At 36.5% G+C, this 19,172-nt stretch overlaps 1 protein-coding gene across 8 annotated transcripts in view; it reads left to right on the top strand.

Annotated features, from left to right (window-relative positions):
* The window catches only part of MEF2A (myocyte enhancer factor 2A), a 92,832-nt gene that overhangs the window by 31,706 nt on the left and 41,954 nt on the right, over positions 1 to 19,172 (top strand). For 7 of the 8 annotated variants that reach the window (XM_037395667.1, XM_037395659.1, XM_037395663.1 and 4 more), the window contains exons 2-3: positions 5,298 to 5,496; positions 11,161 to 11,364. In XM_037395667.1, coding sequence (XP_037251564.1) covers positions 5,443 to 5,496; positions 11,161 to 11,364 — 258 coding nt within the window. In that variant the 5' untranslated portion in view covers positions 5,298 to 5,442. Of the gene's footprint in view, positions 1 to 5,297; positions 5,497 to 9,312; positions 9,487 to 11,160; positions 11,365 to 19,172 lie in introns of those variants that run through there. The other variant, XM_037395666.1, reaches the window with a different exon arrangement.

Genomic DNA, 19,172 nt, shown 5'->3' with positions numbered 1-19,172 from the left:
GTGAATATGTTCTGTATAATTAGTGGGGGATTTAGGAAAAAGAAAAGGTGTCTGGAGTTGTATACTTACTTTACATGGGTTTGCATTCTTTTTGAGGTTACGAAGAAGGAAATGTTCTTATCTTTCACTTCTGGACAGTGAAATGGAATCTGAGAATCATGTTTGACCCAGCTCCGTACAGCCTTTTGATTAATTATTTTGATGAAGACATTATTTGACTCTTAATTATTTTTTTTCCTAAATATTTCCGCTTAGTGCTACAGTGCAGGGAGGAAGGACACTTACGTGTTTGTAGGTACTATGGAATAATGAGATATTCTGTGTTACCTGCCTTGTTAACATAGAACAGTCGACACGTGGTGATGGGCCTCATCTCCATCTTGATACATATGGGAATATTTTTATCCTGGTCACATCCATGGTAAGCATGTGAAGTGTTAGAATTAGCAGTGGGTATGCAGTTTGGCCATGATTTGGTTGTGCAGTCTATGCCCATCATTTCGTGCTTAGGGACCAAATCTACAGAAATACCTGCACAGGCTCCTTTTAAGACTAGAAAAAGACTTACTAACTTTGATTTGGTAAAAACTACTGTCTGCTATTTAGTGAGCCTTACCTAAAAGCTTACCAGTGTAAGATGCATCTATACAGATCTGTGTTTTCATGCAGCTGTGGCTTTTGAGAGTTATCATGCAAATTATCTGACGTCATGACACTGATTTCTTTGTGTGCATTGCAGTAAATGAGCTGTGATGAGACTCTTGCTGTCAAGTGTAACCTGCAACCATGATGGTGAAATGGAAGCTCAAGGAAACAGAGGCAGAGGGAAATTAAGGGAAAATAAGTGGAAGGAGTCTAATTCTGACACAGTTTTTCCTAACCTGTTCTGCCAGAAGGCTTCCAGACCTTGTGGAGTTCTGCACAGACATAATGTGTTTCCACTGAACCCTTGAAATAATCTTTTTAAATAGGTCAAATACAGTTTTCTTGCTTTAAAGTTACATATCTCTCACTATTTATGAAACCATAAGCAACCTTGACAACAAACGAACTCATCTGAGTTCCTGAAAATATGCAGTCATGTAGGTATATTTTTGCATATGGTTCTGTTGTCTTTCAGTACTTAGTATTGTGTTTTCACGTGTTGGGACAGGGAGTAAATCCAGAAAACTTGGAATAAATTTTACTTTTATACAATAGTAGAGATCTTTACTTGGACAGTTAGAAATATAATTTTTCTTGCTATTATTGCAAGCTGCCATTATTTTATGTTTGAAGCTGATAATGAAACTCATGGGTTTTTTCCTTTTTCTCTGCTTATTGTTTTTTTAATAAATGCCTGGAAGTAATCTTAAAAAGAAAAAAATTCCTTCTGTGTGTCCATGCAAGTAGTGCAAAGCAGTTTTGGTGGCTGTAGTAGGATTCTGTCACTTAAGGAAGTAGAACTTTACCTTTGTCAGGGTTACTTCAGATGAGTTTCATGTTTACTTTCAGAAATAAATACGCATTCAGCTTCACATATGTCTGCTAGATTTCTTTTATTTGGGCACAAGTTTGTTGATGGTCTAGATGAAATGGCTTTAATTTATGAATTTTACTTAAGTATGTTTGCAATACAACTAGGGCTTAGCAGAATTAAAACTTTGCTAGTTACACCTTTTAGGTAACCATGTAATGGACATAGCCTTATATCTTACCTTGCATAGTTTTATTGCTAGTCAGAATGGAAAATAAAACAGCAACTCTGACATAATCAAGGATTAGAAAAAGGAAAAGTCATTGCTCCCATGAGAAATGTAATGTGGGTTTGTCATTGGTGGTAACTTCCCATTTGGATGTTCTGAGCACACAAGAAAACTGGCTTTTTCTGGCCAATTTACTCCGATTTTGCAGTTACTGTCAAGAACCTTTCTACCGTAAGCTCATACCAAACTTACGTTTCAGCTCTTAGCTTTGAAATTGTCTCGTATGTGACTTCAAACTGAAAGAGATGCTGTATCTCAGAGCTAGGTTGCCTTTGGCAAATGTGTTTCGAAGCCAGGTTTCTGGTGTCCATAGCAACCTGTGGGAGAGGAGGAGAGGCTGGACGAAGATGGGGACAGACATGCAAATAGGAATTTGCTGAGTGAGAAAAACGCTTGAGGTTGAAGAAGGTAGCAGACCTGAGAGGCAGCAGTGGACCGATTAAAGAGGGCAAAGCAGAGGTTGTAAATGGGAAATGGGTTGAAGCATTTATACCTAACGGAGCATACTAATTTAAAAAGACCTGAAATAACACCCCAAAACTTTAACAATGTTGGTGAAAATTAACTGTCAGTTTTCCCATTACCCTTTGTGTGATGGTACATGGAGCAGATAAGTGTTCCCCTGCTGTTGTTTCTTCCATTAGCTCGTGGAAAACATTTGTGCATCTCTTATTTGGTATCCTTAAATATGATGTGAAATTATGCAATATATATATACTTCTTTTTCTCTCTACCCTGTTCTCCCATGAGCCTCTTTATTCACTGCATAGACTTGCTTTTGAAATAGGTATTGCAGAAGAGCTGAGTTAATGAGAAAGACTGTATGAAGAAAGTGTGTGGTCCCACACAGGTCTGTTTCCTTAGGTAGATTTTAAGAACTGTTAAGTTTACCTGGGTGTAAGTCTAGTGTAGTGGAACATAACGTATTGTTATGCTGCTGCACAAATTTGTGGTAGTTTATGATAAAATTTTATATAACTTTTATACTTTACACCGTAGATGTCCTTCTGTTTCAGAAAGAACAGTGTGTAACTGGAAAGGGTAGAGAGGAGGACAGGATGGCTGGCCAGAGAATGGCTTTTGTGTAGAACTGGTTGATTGGACTAGGGTTCTTTAGTTTTGAGTAAAGAAGGAAGGAAGATAAAACGCAGGCATCAAAATCAGGACTGACATGAAAGGTGAAGATGACAGTTTACTGCCTTGTATAATGAAAAATCTGTGGATACCAAATACAGTTAGTAGGATGTGGCTTAAATGAAAGGATGTATCTTGTACTCTGATGCATAACTAAGCTGTGGAACTCCTTGCTTCTAGGTGCTAAAACATTATACAGATTCAAAAAGATCTATTGAAAAGCTTTAAATACAAGATTTGATATATGACTCTAGAAGTTCCGATTCAAAAATCACTGAATGTCTGGAGAAAATGGCTTATAAATATTGCTTTTAAATGGTACGTGTTTATTCTATTCCTGTGTCCCTCCTTTACCATCCTAGTGATATTTGCTAATAACCACAGATAAAATGCTGGACAAGATGGACCTTTGGTCTCACATGTGATGGTTATTGGTAGCTACTAGCTATGATGATGAGTGCTTTTAAAAAGCAGAGAAAGGAATGTGGTAATTCTGTATTCAGAGAACTGTTTCAATAATGTATGGTATATGTGAAAAAGGAAGCCATACATGAAGGAGATGACAGATTTTAAGAGCTCCTTATAGAGACCCTCATATTTGGTATGTTCAAGGAATGCAACCAGATTTTTGTGGAACTAAATGTAATGTATGATCATAGCATGAGCTGAGATATTTTTTTTTATTATTATTTTAATAGTGTAGGGCAGCTGACTTAAGACTAAACGTTTTATAAATTGAAGCTTAGTGTCCAGTGGATATTCTTAGAGCATGGCCGTTTTTTTGTTGGTTGTTTGTTTGTTTAACAAAAAAAGGTATGAATTCATATGCCAGTGTTGCTTTCCATGTTCATCTTGGAGGCTCATTCATCTGGACATAGCTACCTGTTAATACCTTTTTAGGAGTACATTGGAAGTAATTTTTTTTTCTTGAAGAAAATAAAAGGAATATGACGCTGATGTATGCTTGTAAGTGTTTTACCGTATAAACAAGATGCATATTCTTTTGATCAGTGGACATCATATAATCTTGGTGTTGATTTGATCTTAAACTCCATGGCTAATCTTAAACTCTATGGAACAGTATTTCTAAACACTGTTGGGCATTTTATGATGTTTTACTAAAGCAGTCCTTTGTTGATATCAGGTAAATGTAAAATGACATTCCTTCATTTTGTCATATTCTTCCACCTCTTTTCTTTTTTTTTCTCCCAAGCTGCATCAGAATGTCATAGTTGTTTCCTTAGTGTAAATTGAATGTATTGTGAAGTATAGCCTGTGACTAATCACCTCTTGCTGTCTCTACTTATTAACTCTCTGATGGTGATGTGGTTGCACTGCTTTCTACACATGGCCTCAAGGATATGGCATTGTGACACCCATATTAAAATATGCAAGGCTTGATTTCACAAGACATTTTGGGTTGGAAAGTTAAGAGAGGTTATAAGCTAATATTGTGGCTGGTTTTACTCCTTTTATTTTAATGAATATTATGTGGTAATAGAATAAGGTGTATCTATTTCATGTTTATACATTCTAGTATACAACTGATGTTTTAGAGGCTATTTATTTTCAATTGTTCTCCAGTTTTTTTGAATTAATGTTATCCTACAGTCTAAGCAGTATGTTTGGAATATGGTTTAACAATTTTTTTTAACCAAAAATTACTTTAAAGTTTTCTAAATATCAGTGTTTTACAAGTCACTTTGGTGCATTAGTACCAGATTAAAAAACAAAGACGGCACATTGGCTTTTCAAGTTGCATGCACCTTTATCTTTCTAAACAATATAATAAATTAAAACAAGTGCTGGACTGGTAATTGGGTATTGGCAAATGTGGAACTTACTAGTTCTTGTAGAGAGTGTAACTGTGTGAATGTGTTTATTATTCATTGGTCTTGGTAGCTGTGAAATAGTTCTGTCGTGAAGATATTTCTGTGGTCTTCATCCTTTTTAAGTAAAGATATTCCCTCTTTTTTCTCCCTGCTGCTTCCCAGTGTCTTACCAAATGAGATGTAATTTAGTTTAGGAACAGAAACTCCATATTCTTGTGGCTTTGTTTTGTTATTGTGATGATAATTTTACAAAAGGAACAGGAAACACAAAGTGGTTTCTCTATAAGGTTTCCTAAAATAATGGAGTTTACCAGAACCTTGTGGGTAAATTTTTGAAACCTCAGATAACTCAAGGCCTAAAGTGCAGAGTGGTGAGCACCACCCCCTCTTAAAATGGTAAATTTTTAAAGCATCTGTTTGGAAGTGTATGAAATTATTGGTCATTTTAAACCTGTAATGTGTAGATTGAATCTGGCAAACTAATTGGAGTCTGTTTAATTGGAACAAAATACGTAGTATAATATTTTACCAATGAAAATACTTGGTTCTTCACTGAAATTATTTATTTCAAAATTTTATTTTTTAGGTGCTAATAAGAAGAAATAGGAACCTTTTCTCAAGCTGAAGACAAAGTAAAAGAAAACTATATCATGTGTTAGAATACTGAAGAGTGATATTTCTTGGATTAGTGTATTTCTGGATTGCAAAACAAAAGAAAGAAGAGGCTGAAAATGGGGAGAAAGAAAATACAGATTACAAGAATAATGGATGAACGGAACAGACAGGTGAGAAAGGAGGAGCCTGCATGAACAAGTTAATCAGTAATCCTGCAAATGAATGCAAACTTTGACTATCTTCATCTTAATTCACTCTTCTAAAGCCAAGCTTTGTCTTCCTGTATCTACAGATGGCATTACCAGAATACAAATAAGAAATAACATCTCAATGGTTGTACTACTGTTTGAGGGAAAACTGTTAATTAAAATAATATCAATTACTACTTTAAATCAAATTAACTGTAAAACTACTATTCTTATTTAAATGGTACACTAATCTACTTCCAGTAGACTGGAGGATTGTGTTGAAAGAGACACCTTACTTGATCTGATCCCTACTAGGAAAATTTAGTCATAAAGATAGAGAAAGGATGAGAAATTCAGAAAGGATGTAATAAAAGTATTTGCCTGCAGCCTCTTTGAGAGAGACATTTGACATAGCTTTGGACAGTGATCTACAGTGCTTTAGGTACAGTAATGAATTTTGTTAACATGATTCTCTTTTAAAAGCATTGATTTATATTCCTTGTAAGAGCTGTTTTCTACAAGTCTTTAAAAATGGTCAGCCAAAAGGGCAGAGTACTCAGAATTGCAGTGTTTTGGGGAAAGCTGCTTACTTGGCTGCTCTTTGCCCTATTAAAGAGGTGTCCTATGAACTAGAAAAATACAAAATCAAGGACACTGTGGAAGTAGTGTTTCCTCTCAACTTCAAAATTGCTACATGAGATAGGAAATAACATTTTAATAGGTTATCGAAATGTAGAGTGGGGTCTCTGGAAGCTACCATTTTTGAGGAATAGTGTTGTAGATAACTTAGGATCTTTAAGAACAGTCATAGTGGGTCAGACCAAAGATGCTGCTAGGCCAGTATCTTTTGTCCAATGATGGTCATAAGCAAGTAAGTGTAGGATGGAGATACACATGTTACACTACTCCTGTAATCCTCTTCCAGCTTCTAACTATTCTTAGCTCAGGGATTTCCTGAGCTGGATGTGGTTTCCGTATATTTAGTAACCATTAATGGATTTTTTTTTTTTGCTTTGTTTTGTTTCCCCATCCCCTGCCAGTGAACTTGTTCAGTTATCCTTTGAGCCCTTATAAAGTTGCAGCATTTACAACATCTTTTGTGTAGGATTTCCTATAGGTCTATTATCTGTTGTTTCAAGAAACACAGTTTCATTTACACTTTGTCATGATTCTGCTGCTTGTTTAGCCCCTGGATGGAAGAGGCAGCAGTCACTTCCTATCCAGTCTGTTCATCTTGTTTGTTATTCTATGGAACTCTGCCATTTTTTCTCACTTTCTCTTCAAGTAACTTTGTCCCCCTGAAGCACCCTTGCTTACTTAGCTGCTTTAATACAGAGTTTATTCCACACCTTTGAACATTCTTGCTACTTTTTACTAAACCTTCTTGACTGTTGCTACATTGGTTTTGGTGGCAAAGGGACCCAGAACTGCAGTGCTCAAGATGCATGCAAAACGGGGACTTGCAGAATGGTATACTGATGTTTGTTCTCCGTTCCCCTCCTAGTATTTGATTTGCTTTTTTTAATTTCTCCTGAGTACCAGCTTGATGTTGGTGTAGTGTCAGAATTCCATGGGACTGTCTTGCTGCTGACACATCAGCTCAGAGCCCATTGTTTTGTTTGTGAAATCAGGATTGTTTTTGTCCCTGTATCACTTCAAAGCAGTGTAAACTTGGAGAAGACTATATATAGCAAGAAAAGTATTATTGGAGTTTGGGAGAAAGCCAAGTATTGTGTTTGAACAGCTTTAATCACACAGTGACTGTATGTTTGATGTAGATAAATGTCTTAAGTACAAGTAGTAAAAGCAGATGAATTAATAAATTAAGTTCTTTCACTCTTGCTCTAGGACTTCAGGCACATTGAAGAGGTGGAAAATGACCCACCTCCCACCTTTTTTTAACTTGTTTGGAGTAAGTTGGACAGCCTTGGTTTTGTTCCACTTGAAATACAAATATTGTTATACTGTAATGGTGGTGTTAGGTTTTTTCCAAGGGAATTTTTATCAAATTTTAGCCCACTTGTACCATTGCTGTGACTGAAGTAAAATATGGGGATTAAATTCTAAGTTTTGTTTCTGGCTGTCCTTTGGCTAACATTTTTTTTTGAGGGGGGGAGTTAGTGACTAGGAAGAGGCTTTAAACTTTTAACTTAAAAGTGGAATTAGGCTTGCCCTACCTTTTTTCTGTAGAAACTTAGAGATGATAACATACTGCATCTTGTTTTTAAAAGGTCTTAAAGAGATTAAATAGCTTTTGTTAGTGGAGCCAAATTTTTTTTTTGTCTGTGTAGAGGTGCTGGTTATGTTCTTTAACCCCACTGGTGTCCTGTGGTTTTGGTAGCTAGTATATAGAGGTTTAACCTATGAAAACGTACTGGTGCATTGAGTATTTGTTAGGTATTAATCTACTTGTGAGAGTTTTTATCATTGACCCAGAAGAAGGGCATTTAGTTATGGTGGGGTTTTTTTATGCAAAATGGGAAGTATAGTTCAGTTGTGTTTCGTCAGTTTTTCTGTGGCATACATAGCTGGTCAGTAGGTCATTCATGAACATGCATATGATGCCCTGTTTAGATGTTTAGTATAAAGGTTAGGGTTTTTTGTTTGAAAATGTGAGTAGAATGTGTAGAGCTTTTCCTGCAGAGCAAGTTCATATAACTTATGTGGGAAGAAGAGCTATTGTTTTATCAGAAGCATCTTATTTTTGATGGGATTATATGTGAGCTCAAAACAGAATATATAGATCGTTACTCTGGGGGATTACAATTGTCATGAGACTGTCATTGTATTATTAATTAATCTGCTTGAATGAGCCGTAGGACTTTTGTCTTCATTAAGCTGAAAAGAATAAAGTACAGTAAATTAGATATCAAAGGAGCTCAGTCTTGCTGCTTTTCTCTCTCCTCCTCACCCATTTTTTGAGAAGCAGTATCAGAATAGTTCTGAGGATGCCATTGGCCCACAGTAAAGAGATATATTTTTTATTTTAGTGTGGTCCTAAATGGCACACTAAATGGCAAGGGGAAAAAAAAAAAGAAATTTGCAGAACTAATTCTGCTTTCTGAGTTTATAATAATCTATGTGCGTTAAAGTAAGGCTTGGGTCTCCAGTGGTAGTGGGGTTTGTGCTAAGCACTGTCCAAACACAAAGTGAGAAACTGATGCTAGCTGAGAATCTCAAAAGTAAAACAGCCTTACAAGAGGCAAGAAAGATAACGTTTCAGTAGAGTAGTTAAGATCTCTTGTCCAGGATCATATGGTCCTCAGTGGAACTAAGCCTTCAGTCTTCTCGTTTAACGACTTCTGAAAGTAATGTAGTGCACACACACATTTTGTTTATGATGCCTTTTTCCTGATAAAACCTAAACAGTAGTACCAGTCTATACCTGCTCATACTCAGGTAATAATTTCTTAAGTGTCTTCTAATTAAAGTGTCAAAAGAACAACAGCTATTTAGGAAAAAAACACCACATTTTCTCCAAATCCACAGAGGAATCCAGACAAAAAGTAATTCTTTATGTTCCCATCCAAGACAGGATAAATAAATACCAAGTGTTCTGAAAGAAGGCATGTGTAAAGTGACAGAACTGCTAGGAGACTTATGCAAGACTTTTTTTTTTTTTTAAAAAAAGCAGCTGTATTGTATTATATGTGGATTGTAAAATTTCCACCTGCATTTGGGGAAAGTACATCCCAGTAAAACCTACATTTGTACTTGGTCAACTTGTTGAATTGATAACTGAAAATACTGACAGAAGATGCATTGGGGTAAAGTCTCAGATTTTTTTGGCATTTTGTCTCACTAATGTACTGTAAGTGTTAAACAATAAGTAGGTGAAAAGATCTGCTTACCCTAGTTTAACTTTGAATGTCTTACAGCAGTCTTACATAAAATTGTTTCAGAGGTAGTGCTGTATCTTAATGGAGCTTCTCACCAAATGTGCCTCAAAAAGGTTGAATAAAAAAAGTAATGGTAAGTACTCACTTTTCGTCTGAACACAGATTATTCATGCCTCACAAAGGGCTCTGTGATTAGTGGTCTTCAAACCCTGTGAAGTTTGAAAGTTGAAACACTGCACAGGAACTGAGTGGAACTATAGTTATCATAATATGCCCGACATTCCATGTCTCATCTTTCTAGGTCTTCTGCTCCATTCTTACTGTGGCTAAGTTTTAACAATCCAGGTTTTCAAAAATCATAGGCACGGTGCGTTTTTGGCGGGAGGGGCACATGCTAAAACAGTTTTGTGTTGTGTTTTTTTTGGTTTTATGGTTTATTTTTTTAGACATGGATACTGTTTCATAGCTGAAGAGGTATCTCAGGTTCACAGGGCACTTTGCAAAGTGCATATACTGGTTTAATAATACAGTTATAGTCAGCATGCTGAGTACACAATGGTGTTAGTATATGTGTCTCTATCCCTCCGATGCTGTATCGTGGGAAGGGTAGTATGTGTTTTGTATTATGGATAGTATTAAAAAAGTTAATAGGCATGAGATACTCATCTCTGGAAAAATGCCTTGAGGTGTGTATACTCAGAATTTTCCCACCTATTGTCCAAAAACTTGATGTACACCTAAGTAATTAACATGTTAAACTATAAACCCCAATAAAACAGGTTTGATTGTTTCTTGTCTTTTACTTCATTCCTATCTTGCAAAAGTGTACTGATTATTGTCTGTTAAACATACAGAGCATGTAGGGCCCTCCCTTGTCACAGAGGCATATACTTTGAATTGTGATATGGGGGTGTGAATATGGCCATAGGCAGGGGTGTTCCATTTTATGCTGAACTTCGGATTGAAATGATAGATCCGAAAAGAGCATCTTTATTTAAAAGGTGTCAGAACATTAACTTTGTAGTAGTAGATTAAGTGCCTTTTTGAGACACTTAAGAGGATGTTTAGTAAAAATACAGTCCTTTAGAAGTTGACCCTAGCATCAAACCTGTGTTTGATGCAACTTGATGTTGAATACATTGATATTTTATATCCTTAACTAACCGAAATCTTGTGAAAGGAATAATTTTTTTTAAACTATTTTTTCATAATTGATGGTGATTTTTAGAACTAAGTGTCTTTCCTCCTTCCCTGATGGGCACATGTTCCTCAGTGATGGTCTGTAATGGGTTTATTTCCCCACAGTGGTTTTGACTGGACAGAATAATCGTTTCGTGATCTTCCCAAGTGGCAGGAAAACAACTCAACATTAGAAATGAATCTAATTAGATGGGGTTTTTGAGTTTATTAGATTTAAGGTTGTAACTTGTAAACTAGTTACAGAATAACCAGTTGTCACAAAAGAAAATAATGTAATACCTGGAAAGACAGTGTTGGTTGAACAGAAGGTAATATGGTTAGAGGATCCTACAAACGTTAATTCTCCTTGATAGCTATACCAGTGGAATAGTTGGGAGGGTGTAGTTGTTTAACTTAGTCTTACATAGAGTATTAGCCCTAAAAGTGACACTCAAATATGATGGCCAGTTAGATAGTATGTTAGGCTTATACATGTTTGTGTTACTTATTAGTAGGAATAAATAGTGTAGGCTCAACTGGTATATTCCTTGAATGCTGGATTATAGTCCTTCAAATGGCGGTCGTGTTTTTTTTAAAAAAAATTAAATCATTATTCTTTCTTCTCCAGGTCACCTTTACAAAGAGGAAGTTTGGATTAATGAAGAAGGCATATGAGTTGAGTGTACTCTGTGACTGTGAAATAGCACTCATCATTTTTAACAGCTCTAACAAACTTTTTCAGTATGCCAGCACTGATATGGACAAAGTTCTACTTAAATACACAGAATACAACGAGCCCCATGAAAGCAGAACCAACTCAGATATCGTTGAGGTAACAATTTGAAAAGATGTGTCAGTTTTCTTATCTCCTTAATAGTTAAATTATAGAGCAATATAGAGTATTGTAAGACACTTTAATCAAACGTGTTTTAATAACTTGAAAACGTTGTCATAAAATGTAAACTACTGCTTTTAGCCTGGTTTCTCTAAGGCAATGTCATCTTTACAGCCATGTTTTTTCCCATCTGCCCTCCACCCCCCTGCCGGTTTCTGGGAATCATGTTTGATTTCAGCCAGACTTGGCAGTGGAAATAGAGGTGTGGAAGATAGTTGTTTTTCCAGGGGAGGGAGGGGGTGAAGTGTTCAAGGTTTTCATGGAAATAATTGATTGGATGGAGAATGAGGTAAGAAGAGTGCCCTCCACCTGACAGTTACAGTTGGCCCCTTTTCTGAGGTAGTAGCCGCTTCATGGGTCAAACGCTGCACACAGATCAAATCAGTCACAGCCTCTGCTGCCCCTTGCTCAGCCACCCCCCCTGCCCCTGGCCCTTTCCCCCCCGGCCCAAAAAGTGAACGTGTAGAGCAAGCGAACTTAATTAAATTTGTTGCCCCGTCGCTCTGTATGTCAGTTACAACATAGCAGTAGAACTACTTCAGTTTCTGCAGTAATAGAATAGCATGAATATATTTACTTGAAGGTATTGGTTTCATCTGCTTTTATTGTGCTTTAAATAGAAACTCTTTACAGTACATAACTTCTAAATTAGATGCAGTAGAAATCAAGGATTTTCTTGGCAGTTGGAGCCTTTATATACTGTAACTGCGTTTCAGATAAGTCATGTCTCCAGTAGTCCTGTAAATAGACCAAAACAGGTGGCTGACTTAAGTGTTTCATTTAAATTCTGAAGTTGTCTTCTGAACAAATGCCTTGCTTTTTAGGAATGATTTAGAAATAGTGATTAACCTTGTATAGCTGAATAGTTTATTGCCGAGGGGACCACAGAGTATACAGGGAGGATACTAGCTGATCTTGTAAATAAATTTTCAAGCAAAAGTCAGATTGACAAAACGGAGAAACAGACAAAAGCCTTATTTCTTCCTGAGAAGATTCTCTGCTCATTTGTCAGCTGCGTTTTATGATCAGAAAGAATACTTGCCCAACTCGTGTCTTCAGCATTGAGTACTAGTGAGAGGGTTAATAGACACTGTGAAGAGTTGAAGCAGTATTACTTCATCACTGGCTTAGTATAAAGGATAGCTACTGTAGAGGAAGGGAAAACCTCATTCTTTCAAGATGAGCTTTTGATTGTGACAGATGTGAATTTGAGATAGGGATGCAGGTAAGACAGCCAGGCTGATTTTTGTTCTGTATCTAAGGCCTCTTTGTGTTAAGACTTGTGGTAATAGTGCTTCCTCATGTCACGAGATTAAGAACTTCTTCCAAAATAATTTCTATGCAAGGCTGCCTTGTAGCTTTTCTTGGAATTTTTTGTTGGTGGGCTTTTTTACCAGTGTCAAGCATTTGATTCCTGGAAACGACATAAAAAAGTGCCGTTCATATGCAAGTGCTCATCTGGTTTCTGTTCTGGGGGAACATGCAAGGACTTTTCTGCAGATTCTTTCTAATTTTCCTCTGTAGGTTTACTGTATTACACAAGTGTGGGAGTTGGAACTCTACTCTCATTTTTCAAACATAGTACAATTAAGGAGTGCATCTTCGAGTCTCTCCATATTAGCTCTGTGCACTCCTCAGTCTGAAATGTTTTTGTTTCTGTTCTTTCTTCTTGGGAAGAAGTTACTTAGCCCGAAAGGGGGAGTGTATACCTTTTTGTAGGAAAATACGGTCTTTAAACTTACGGCTATGTTGTGAATAGAGTTAAATTGGTAGGATGAAATATTTACAAGCTCATTATATGTAAGGTAGCGTGATGCTTTCTCTCTGTTGGATTGCAGGAAAAAAAAGGATGTGTGCAGTATTTCAGAGAGATACTCTGCAATTTCATTTTTTGCAACTGATTGCACTTCAGATTTGCTCCACCTGTGTGGTAACTGTGTAGTATATTAGCTATTGTTCTTCAGGCGATTAAGAGGTATCATTCGTGGTTGGGATTGGATGGTTTGCTTTCCATTATAAGTAAACTATGTCTTTAATTTAGAAAAACATACTCAGTGGAAAACTATCTACTACTTTGCTTTACAACAGAGCTGAATAGGTTCAGTGGAGAATATGCTGTGCTTTGGAGCAGCTGCAGTGGCAGGTACAGCGTAGGTAGGGAGGAACATGGGAGACGAGATGGGGAGAGCAAGGCTCCTGTATTGAAGCAGTAGCAAGCTGCCAAAAGCTCACTGTTTCATGTAATGTCACCGTTGATGGATGCTTGTGGTGTGACAGAGGTAAGGTTACAGCACCAGCCTTTTGGAAATGTTCTGAAAGAACAGCATGAAATGGCTTCTCTTTATTGTGCCTATGTAGAAATATGGTTTTAACAAACATTACAAAAAAACCCACCACCTGAAAATCTGTCAAACTTATTCTAAATTGATTTAGTATATGTAATTGTATTTTATGGAGTTATAGCTGATGTATATATCTTAATAATTCACTTGCCTCCTTGAATATGACAAATGGTATTGTGATGTAGGCTCACCATGAGACTAGTCTTGATCCACTGTAGTCCTGATATGTTCGACAGCAGGGTTGTGGGGGTTTTTTGTTGTTGTGTGCGTTGTTCTGTACTAGAAGGAAAGCTAATTCTACACAGTTCAGAAGCTGTATAAGAGAAGAAACAAATCTACTGATACTCATTTTCAGTACTGGATAGATGGCAATGTTGTAACTGATTAAGTGAAATCGATGAGACATCTTCCCCTCATAGTTGCCTCCTGTTCAATTTTGGCATAGGAATTGCTTTTATATGCCCAGAGCTTGGTATCTTCTGTTGCTGCTGGAACGTTTGTGTGAAAACATAGTAGGAGGGAGAGCACTGACATCTTAAATGAATACTAGGAATTTTTTTGATACTTACCCTTATGTCTTTCACTGTACATGTTATTGTAATGTGAATGCTCTGTTGCTGTCCTGTACCTATTATTTTCTAATTTCTTTTGTCTCTTCTATGTGTTTTTGGTGGTCCCTTTTTCTTTTCAATTTCTGTTAATATTTCCTTGTACCCCCACTTCTTTTTTTTTTCCCCCCCCTCCATTCAGTTTCTAAACAGGTTACCTATCAAATCGTTGGCTTCTGTACCTATTTCTTGCTATGGGTATTTCTCATAACATTTTTTTTTTCTTTCATAGCTGTTTGGTAACTAGTAACTGATAGGGGTGTAAGGAATATGGTTTTTCGGCCATCTTGGCAGAATCATAGACTTTTGAATAGCTGGAATTGGAAGTTACAGAATTTCATTTTAACGTAAGTTTTTAGTTTTCTAACTATCAGTAGTATACTTGGAGACAGTCCATTCCCTGAAATTTGGTACTTTTAAGGGAGAAGATCTTGCAATAGCTGGCCTGCAAGCAGTTTTAAAGGATAATTTGTGTGGCATTTTTGCACTGGTGCTTAACCTCTGTGATGTGTGACTTTTTTTGCTGTCTGAATATGTTTTACAGCATTGGGAAAGAAGAGGTAAATAGGGTAAAACATGATTGTGTGAAATGCTTAAAAATCTTCAGAAATACATAAGTCTGTGAAAAAACTTCCTTGCTGATCAGGACCAGGCACAACTGGTCTAATGGGGTTTTTTTTTTAGATTAATTTCGGCATCCCTTTGAAATATGAAAGGTGAAAACAGGTGATGTTGGTGAGGACAGTGAAATTTTGCTTATGATGGCTGATCTCCTGACCTTTTAGTAAAAGACATTTACTCAAGATGTAATATTTCCTTTAAGCCTCATGAAAGGGAAAAAGAATTCCAAAATAACCTCTTAATACAATTTCAGAAATATAAATTATAATTCAAAACGATTCTTTTATGTTTTTTCCTCTTGGATAATATGGTCCTTTTCACGTCAGATGAGAGAGGTTTTGTTCTGTTGCAGAGTCAGGTTTAAATCGTCTTGTTTTTTTTATAGTTGAGTTGAAAGCTAGTGGTCTTGCATAGGTTAGATGGGCCATGTAGGGATATTGAATAAAGTGTAACTCTCATTCAGTGTGTGCTTTGAATTCTTGAAATATTAGGATCATGTATTCAGTTCTACAAAGCCATAATGGCACAGTTGAAGGTTGTTACACTGAAGCACTGTCTATGATTTGAAGGACTTGCCGTAGGTGTTACAGAATTTTATGCTTTAATATTCATGGACTTTTTTCTGTAACACATTATTCTTGGCAAGTAATTATTTTTCCTGAGGAAAGAAGTAGAGTACTTCTGCAGAGTAAAGTGGGAAGAATTTCAGGTTTTAGCAGGATTCTGTATCCATATGGTCAACAAAATGTTTTAATGTGTAGAAGGCAGTTTGAGACATTGAGTGTTCATTCTTTTTTGATTGAAAGGAAAAGAAGGAAATGAACATGCAGTCACACTCAATCTTCTTTAGTGTAGGGTGTGTTAAGATTATTACAGATTATCTGCAAGGTCACACTTCAATGTTGGGTCCTTCTGTCCCTCAAGAGGGCCTCAGAAAGCAGCAGTTGTTTAGTTGTTCCCTCTCTTCCAGCCTCGCCTTTTCTGGGAGTCAACAGCTGAAGACAGGCTCTTCTTGCCTGTGTAGCTCAGATATTTTTTTTTTTATTGTTGTTGTTTTTTTTTTTAATCTCTTTTTTGCGGTTTGGTGTTCCTTGAGTGAGTACAGCAAAACAGGGTTTATTTTACCTACACTTGGCCGTGGGCGGGTTGTGCATGTTCCATTATATCACCTCATCAAACTGAAGTGATTTCATTTTTTTAGGAGCCTGTCTAAAATGTGACCTACTTTGCCAGTTGGCATCTGTGCCCATGAGAATTTCAGAGGTGTCAGTTAATGAGCCTCTTTGTGCTGTATAGTTTAATGCTGTTTTCAGTGTAGTGTAATGTGCCATATAATGCTTAGGTTATATCCCAGATATTGACAGCTGTCCTTGAAATTTGCTATAATCTGTAATAAAAATCGTAACTAAAAAGTATATATATATAAGTATTTTCTCCTAAACTGTATCGTGTAATTACTGTAAACGTACTCGTTCTTGTAAAAAGACTGGTGCATTGGAATAACCGTAATTGTTTCTTCATGTAAGTTACAGCAAGTGATTTAGATGTTTGTGTTAAATCTCTTTAACATGGGAAGTGCTGACTCTGATAGGAAGTAACGTTTGTGATGGCTTGGTGTGATGGTGGTCATGTCATAGTTTTGACAGAAACAAGACAGAAAGCAGGTAAATGTACCTGCTACTGTTTACAGTAGTGTAAATAAGTAAGTTTAGTCTTAGAGAAGCTGTATTCAGTGCATCATGTGGCATTAAAATACCAAATGGGCACTCTATTTCTCTGCCTTTTCACAAAATTTTAATGAAGAGCTGTTACAGGAGCAATATGTGTTCTTTAGTCATAGACATATATATAGCATCAGAGATGCGATTGTCAGATCATAGCTTTGAGTAAGCATGTAGAGCTCATCAGCACATGTAGAGCCTGTAGCATAAAGAAGCAGATGCATCTCCACAGCCAGATGGAGCATACGCCAAGAGAAAAGTGTAACAGTGTGGGGAACATAAACAGAAAAGTTGGTGTTGAAACACTATGTTTATAAACCAAAAGCTTTTGGGTTTTGTTTTTTATCCAGTTTTGTCCACCTCCCCAGCATTCCTGCTTTTCCAGGCTATGGATTACCAACGTGTATTTTGAACTGTTATTTATATGTCATACAGTACAGTAGTTTGTTAACCATGGATGTTACGGTATTTTGGTAGCATTTGAATTGGTTCATAGTTTCTTTTTTTGAATTTGAGTGAACTTCATATGAAATTGGAGATCTGGGAATTGTGTCTCTGTACATGGATGTACACAGATGAGGAAGACATTCAGTTGATTGATCCTGTTCCCTTCCTTGGTGGATACCTGGTGTAGCCGATCTAGATACGCATTTGGCAAGCAATTTGGGCTTCCATATGTTACTGTTGAAAGTTAAAAAGTAAGATGGTGGAAACCGGATCACATCCTTCAGAAATACATTTCTTTGAAATGTTCTGTAAGAGAAGTTATATGGTAAGTTTTTAAACATATTTTTAAAAAGGAAGAGAATGCTCTACAACCAGCTTCAGTTGAAAATGAAAACCGATGCTTAATGTAGGTGACTAAAATCTCCAAATTTACATGAAATATCAACACAGCTTTATAGAACTGAGTTAGTACTGAGAGGCGGTACCATGCATATTGATGGTTAGACACACACTAGAGACTGTAGGAAGGTTGACAATGCCAGTTAGTTACTGTTGTGTTGCCTTCGTATTTGATAGGTGGAGAATTGCCAGTTGTGGGCTAGGGGGGGTGGGGGTGGGGGGAGAGAGAAAAAAAAGCAAAAAGCTTTGAGCTGATAAAAGAATATGTGTGAGTACTATGAATAGCATTGTCATGTGGTTTTGTTGTTTGGACCAGTTGCGCTGGTCTCCAAATAGCATGGACCACACTGGAAATCAGCGGTATACATTTAAAAGAAGGAAGAAGCTTAAAAATGGTTTCAGTGAAGTAAGGAAATGACTTTGTAATCTGCAATCTGCTCATGATGCTGAGAAAATGTAGGCATTATTGGACTTGATTTGCTAAATGATTATGTAAATGTAATTATACTGCATATAACGTTTCAAATAATTTGAGACGGCACACAAATGCCTTTGAGATATTTTAAGGAGGTGATTGAGGAGGATTTATGTATGGTTAAGGACTAAAACCTCACTTTTAGCTTACCTTAAAAAGAGAGAAAATGCATAAAAACTCTAATGGTCTGGAATATGTTTAATCAGAAACTTGGATATCTAAAAATGTATGTGTGTGTATATACATGCACAGTAGCTTTAATCTATTTTTTTCTAGTAAAGTATGTACTATAAACAGGGCTTCTAAGCAGGTTATGCTTTTTCCCACTCAGGGTTCAGGAAGAAATGGCTTCCTTGAAAAGTTCAAAATGTGGTCAAGGTACCAGATATTTATTTAGAATATAGTGACAGAAGACACCTGTGTATTTTGTGCTGTGCAGAACAGTTACCAGTCACGGTGTCTGGCTCTGCCTCTTCCCCTTCTCCCTGCCTTTTTTGTTAAAAAATTTGTCAGATGAAGTCTAGCACTTTATCCCCGAAGTTGTTTTATTTGAGCTGTTCACTGTTACCATTAATTTTTCCGTATCTTGCATTTGGTAATATTGTTCTACTTTAGCATACTCTTGTAATTATTTGGCTGTGCTGCAGTTGCTTTGGGCAAACTGGTGACTAATGTTGATATGTCTTTTTTTTTTTTTTTAATGACAGATTGTTGGGTGACTTGAAGAAAGCTGACAGTGCTAGAAAAAAGTTTTTCTTCCTAGTTACTGTCATTTTGTGTTCCTTTATTTCTGATACATGTAAAGAACTGCCAGAAGTAGAATAGACTTTTTTTTTTTCCTAAACAGCTTTGCCTTGCCTGCAAATAATATAAAGCTACACTTTCCTCATCTAAACCAGTGATTAAATTTAGTGTTTGACAAGGGTTAAGAATGCTAGATTTCTTCTACCTCTTAAAACAATGCTGATGTTTCAAATTTACTGTGCTATACTGGTATTCTGAATTTTTGAATTCCAGCTTTAGTAGCAAATTAAAGTGCATATATATATGCATGCATATGCTTCATTTGAAGTTTGTCTAGAATGCATCTTTTATATACAAAGTTTCAGAAGTCTCTTGCTAATAATGGTTG

This window comes from Falco rusticolus, chromosome 7, assembly GCF_015220075.1.
Source record: "Falco rusticolus isolate bFalRus1 chromosome 7, bFalRus1.pri, whole genome shotgun sequence".
Classification (NCBI taxonomy): Eukaryota; Metazoa; Chordata; class Aves; order Falconiformes; family Falconidae; genus Falco; species Falco rusticolus.
This window is presented reverse-complemented; position numbering and strand designations above follow the sequence as displayed.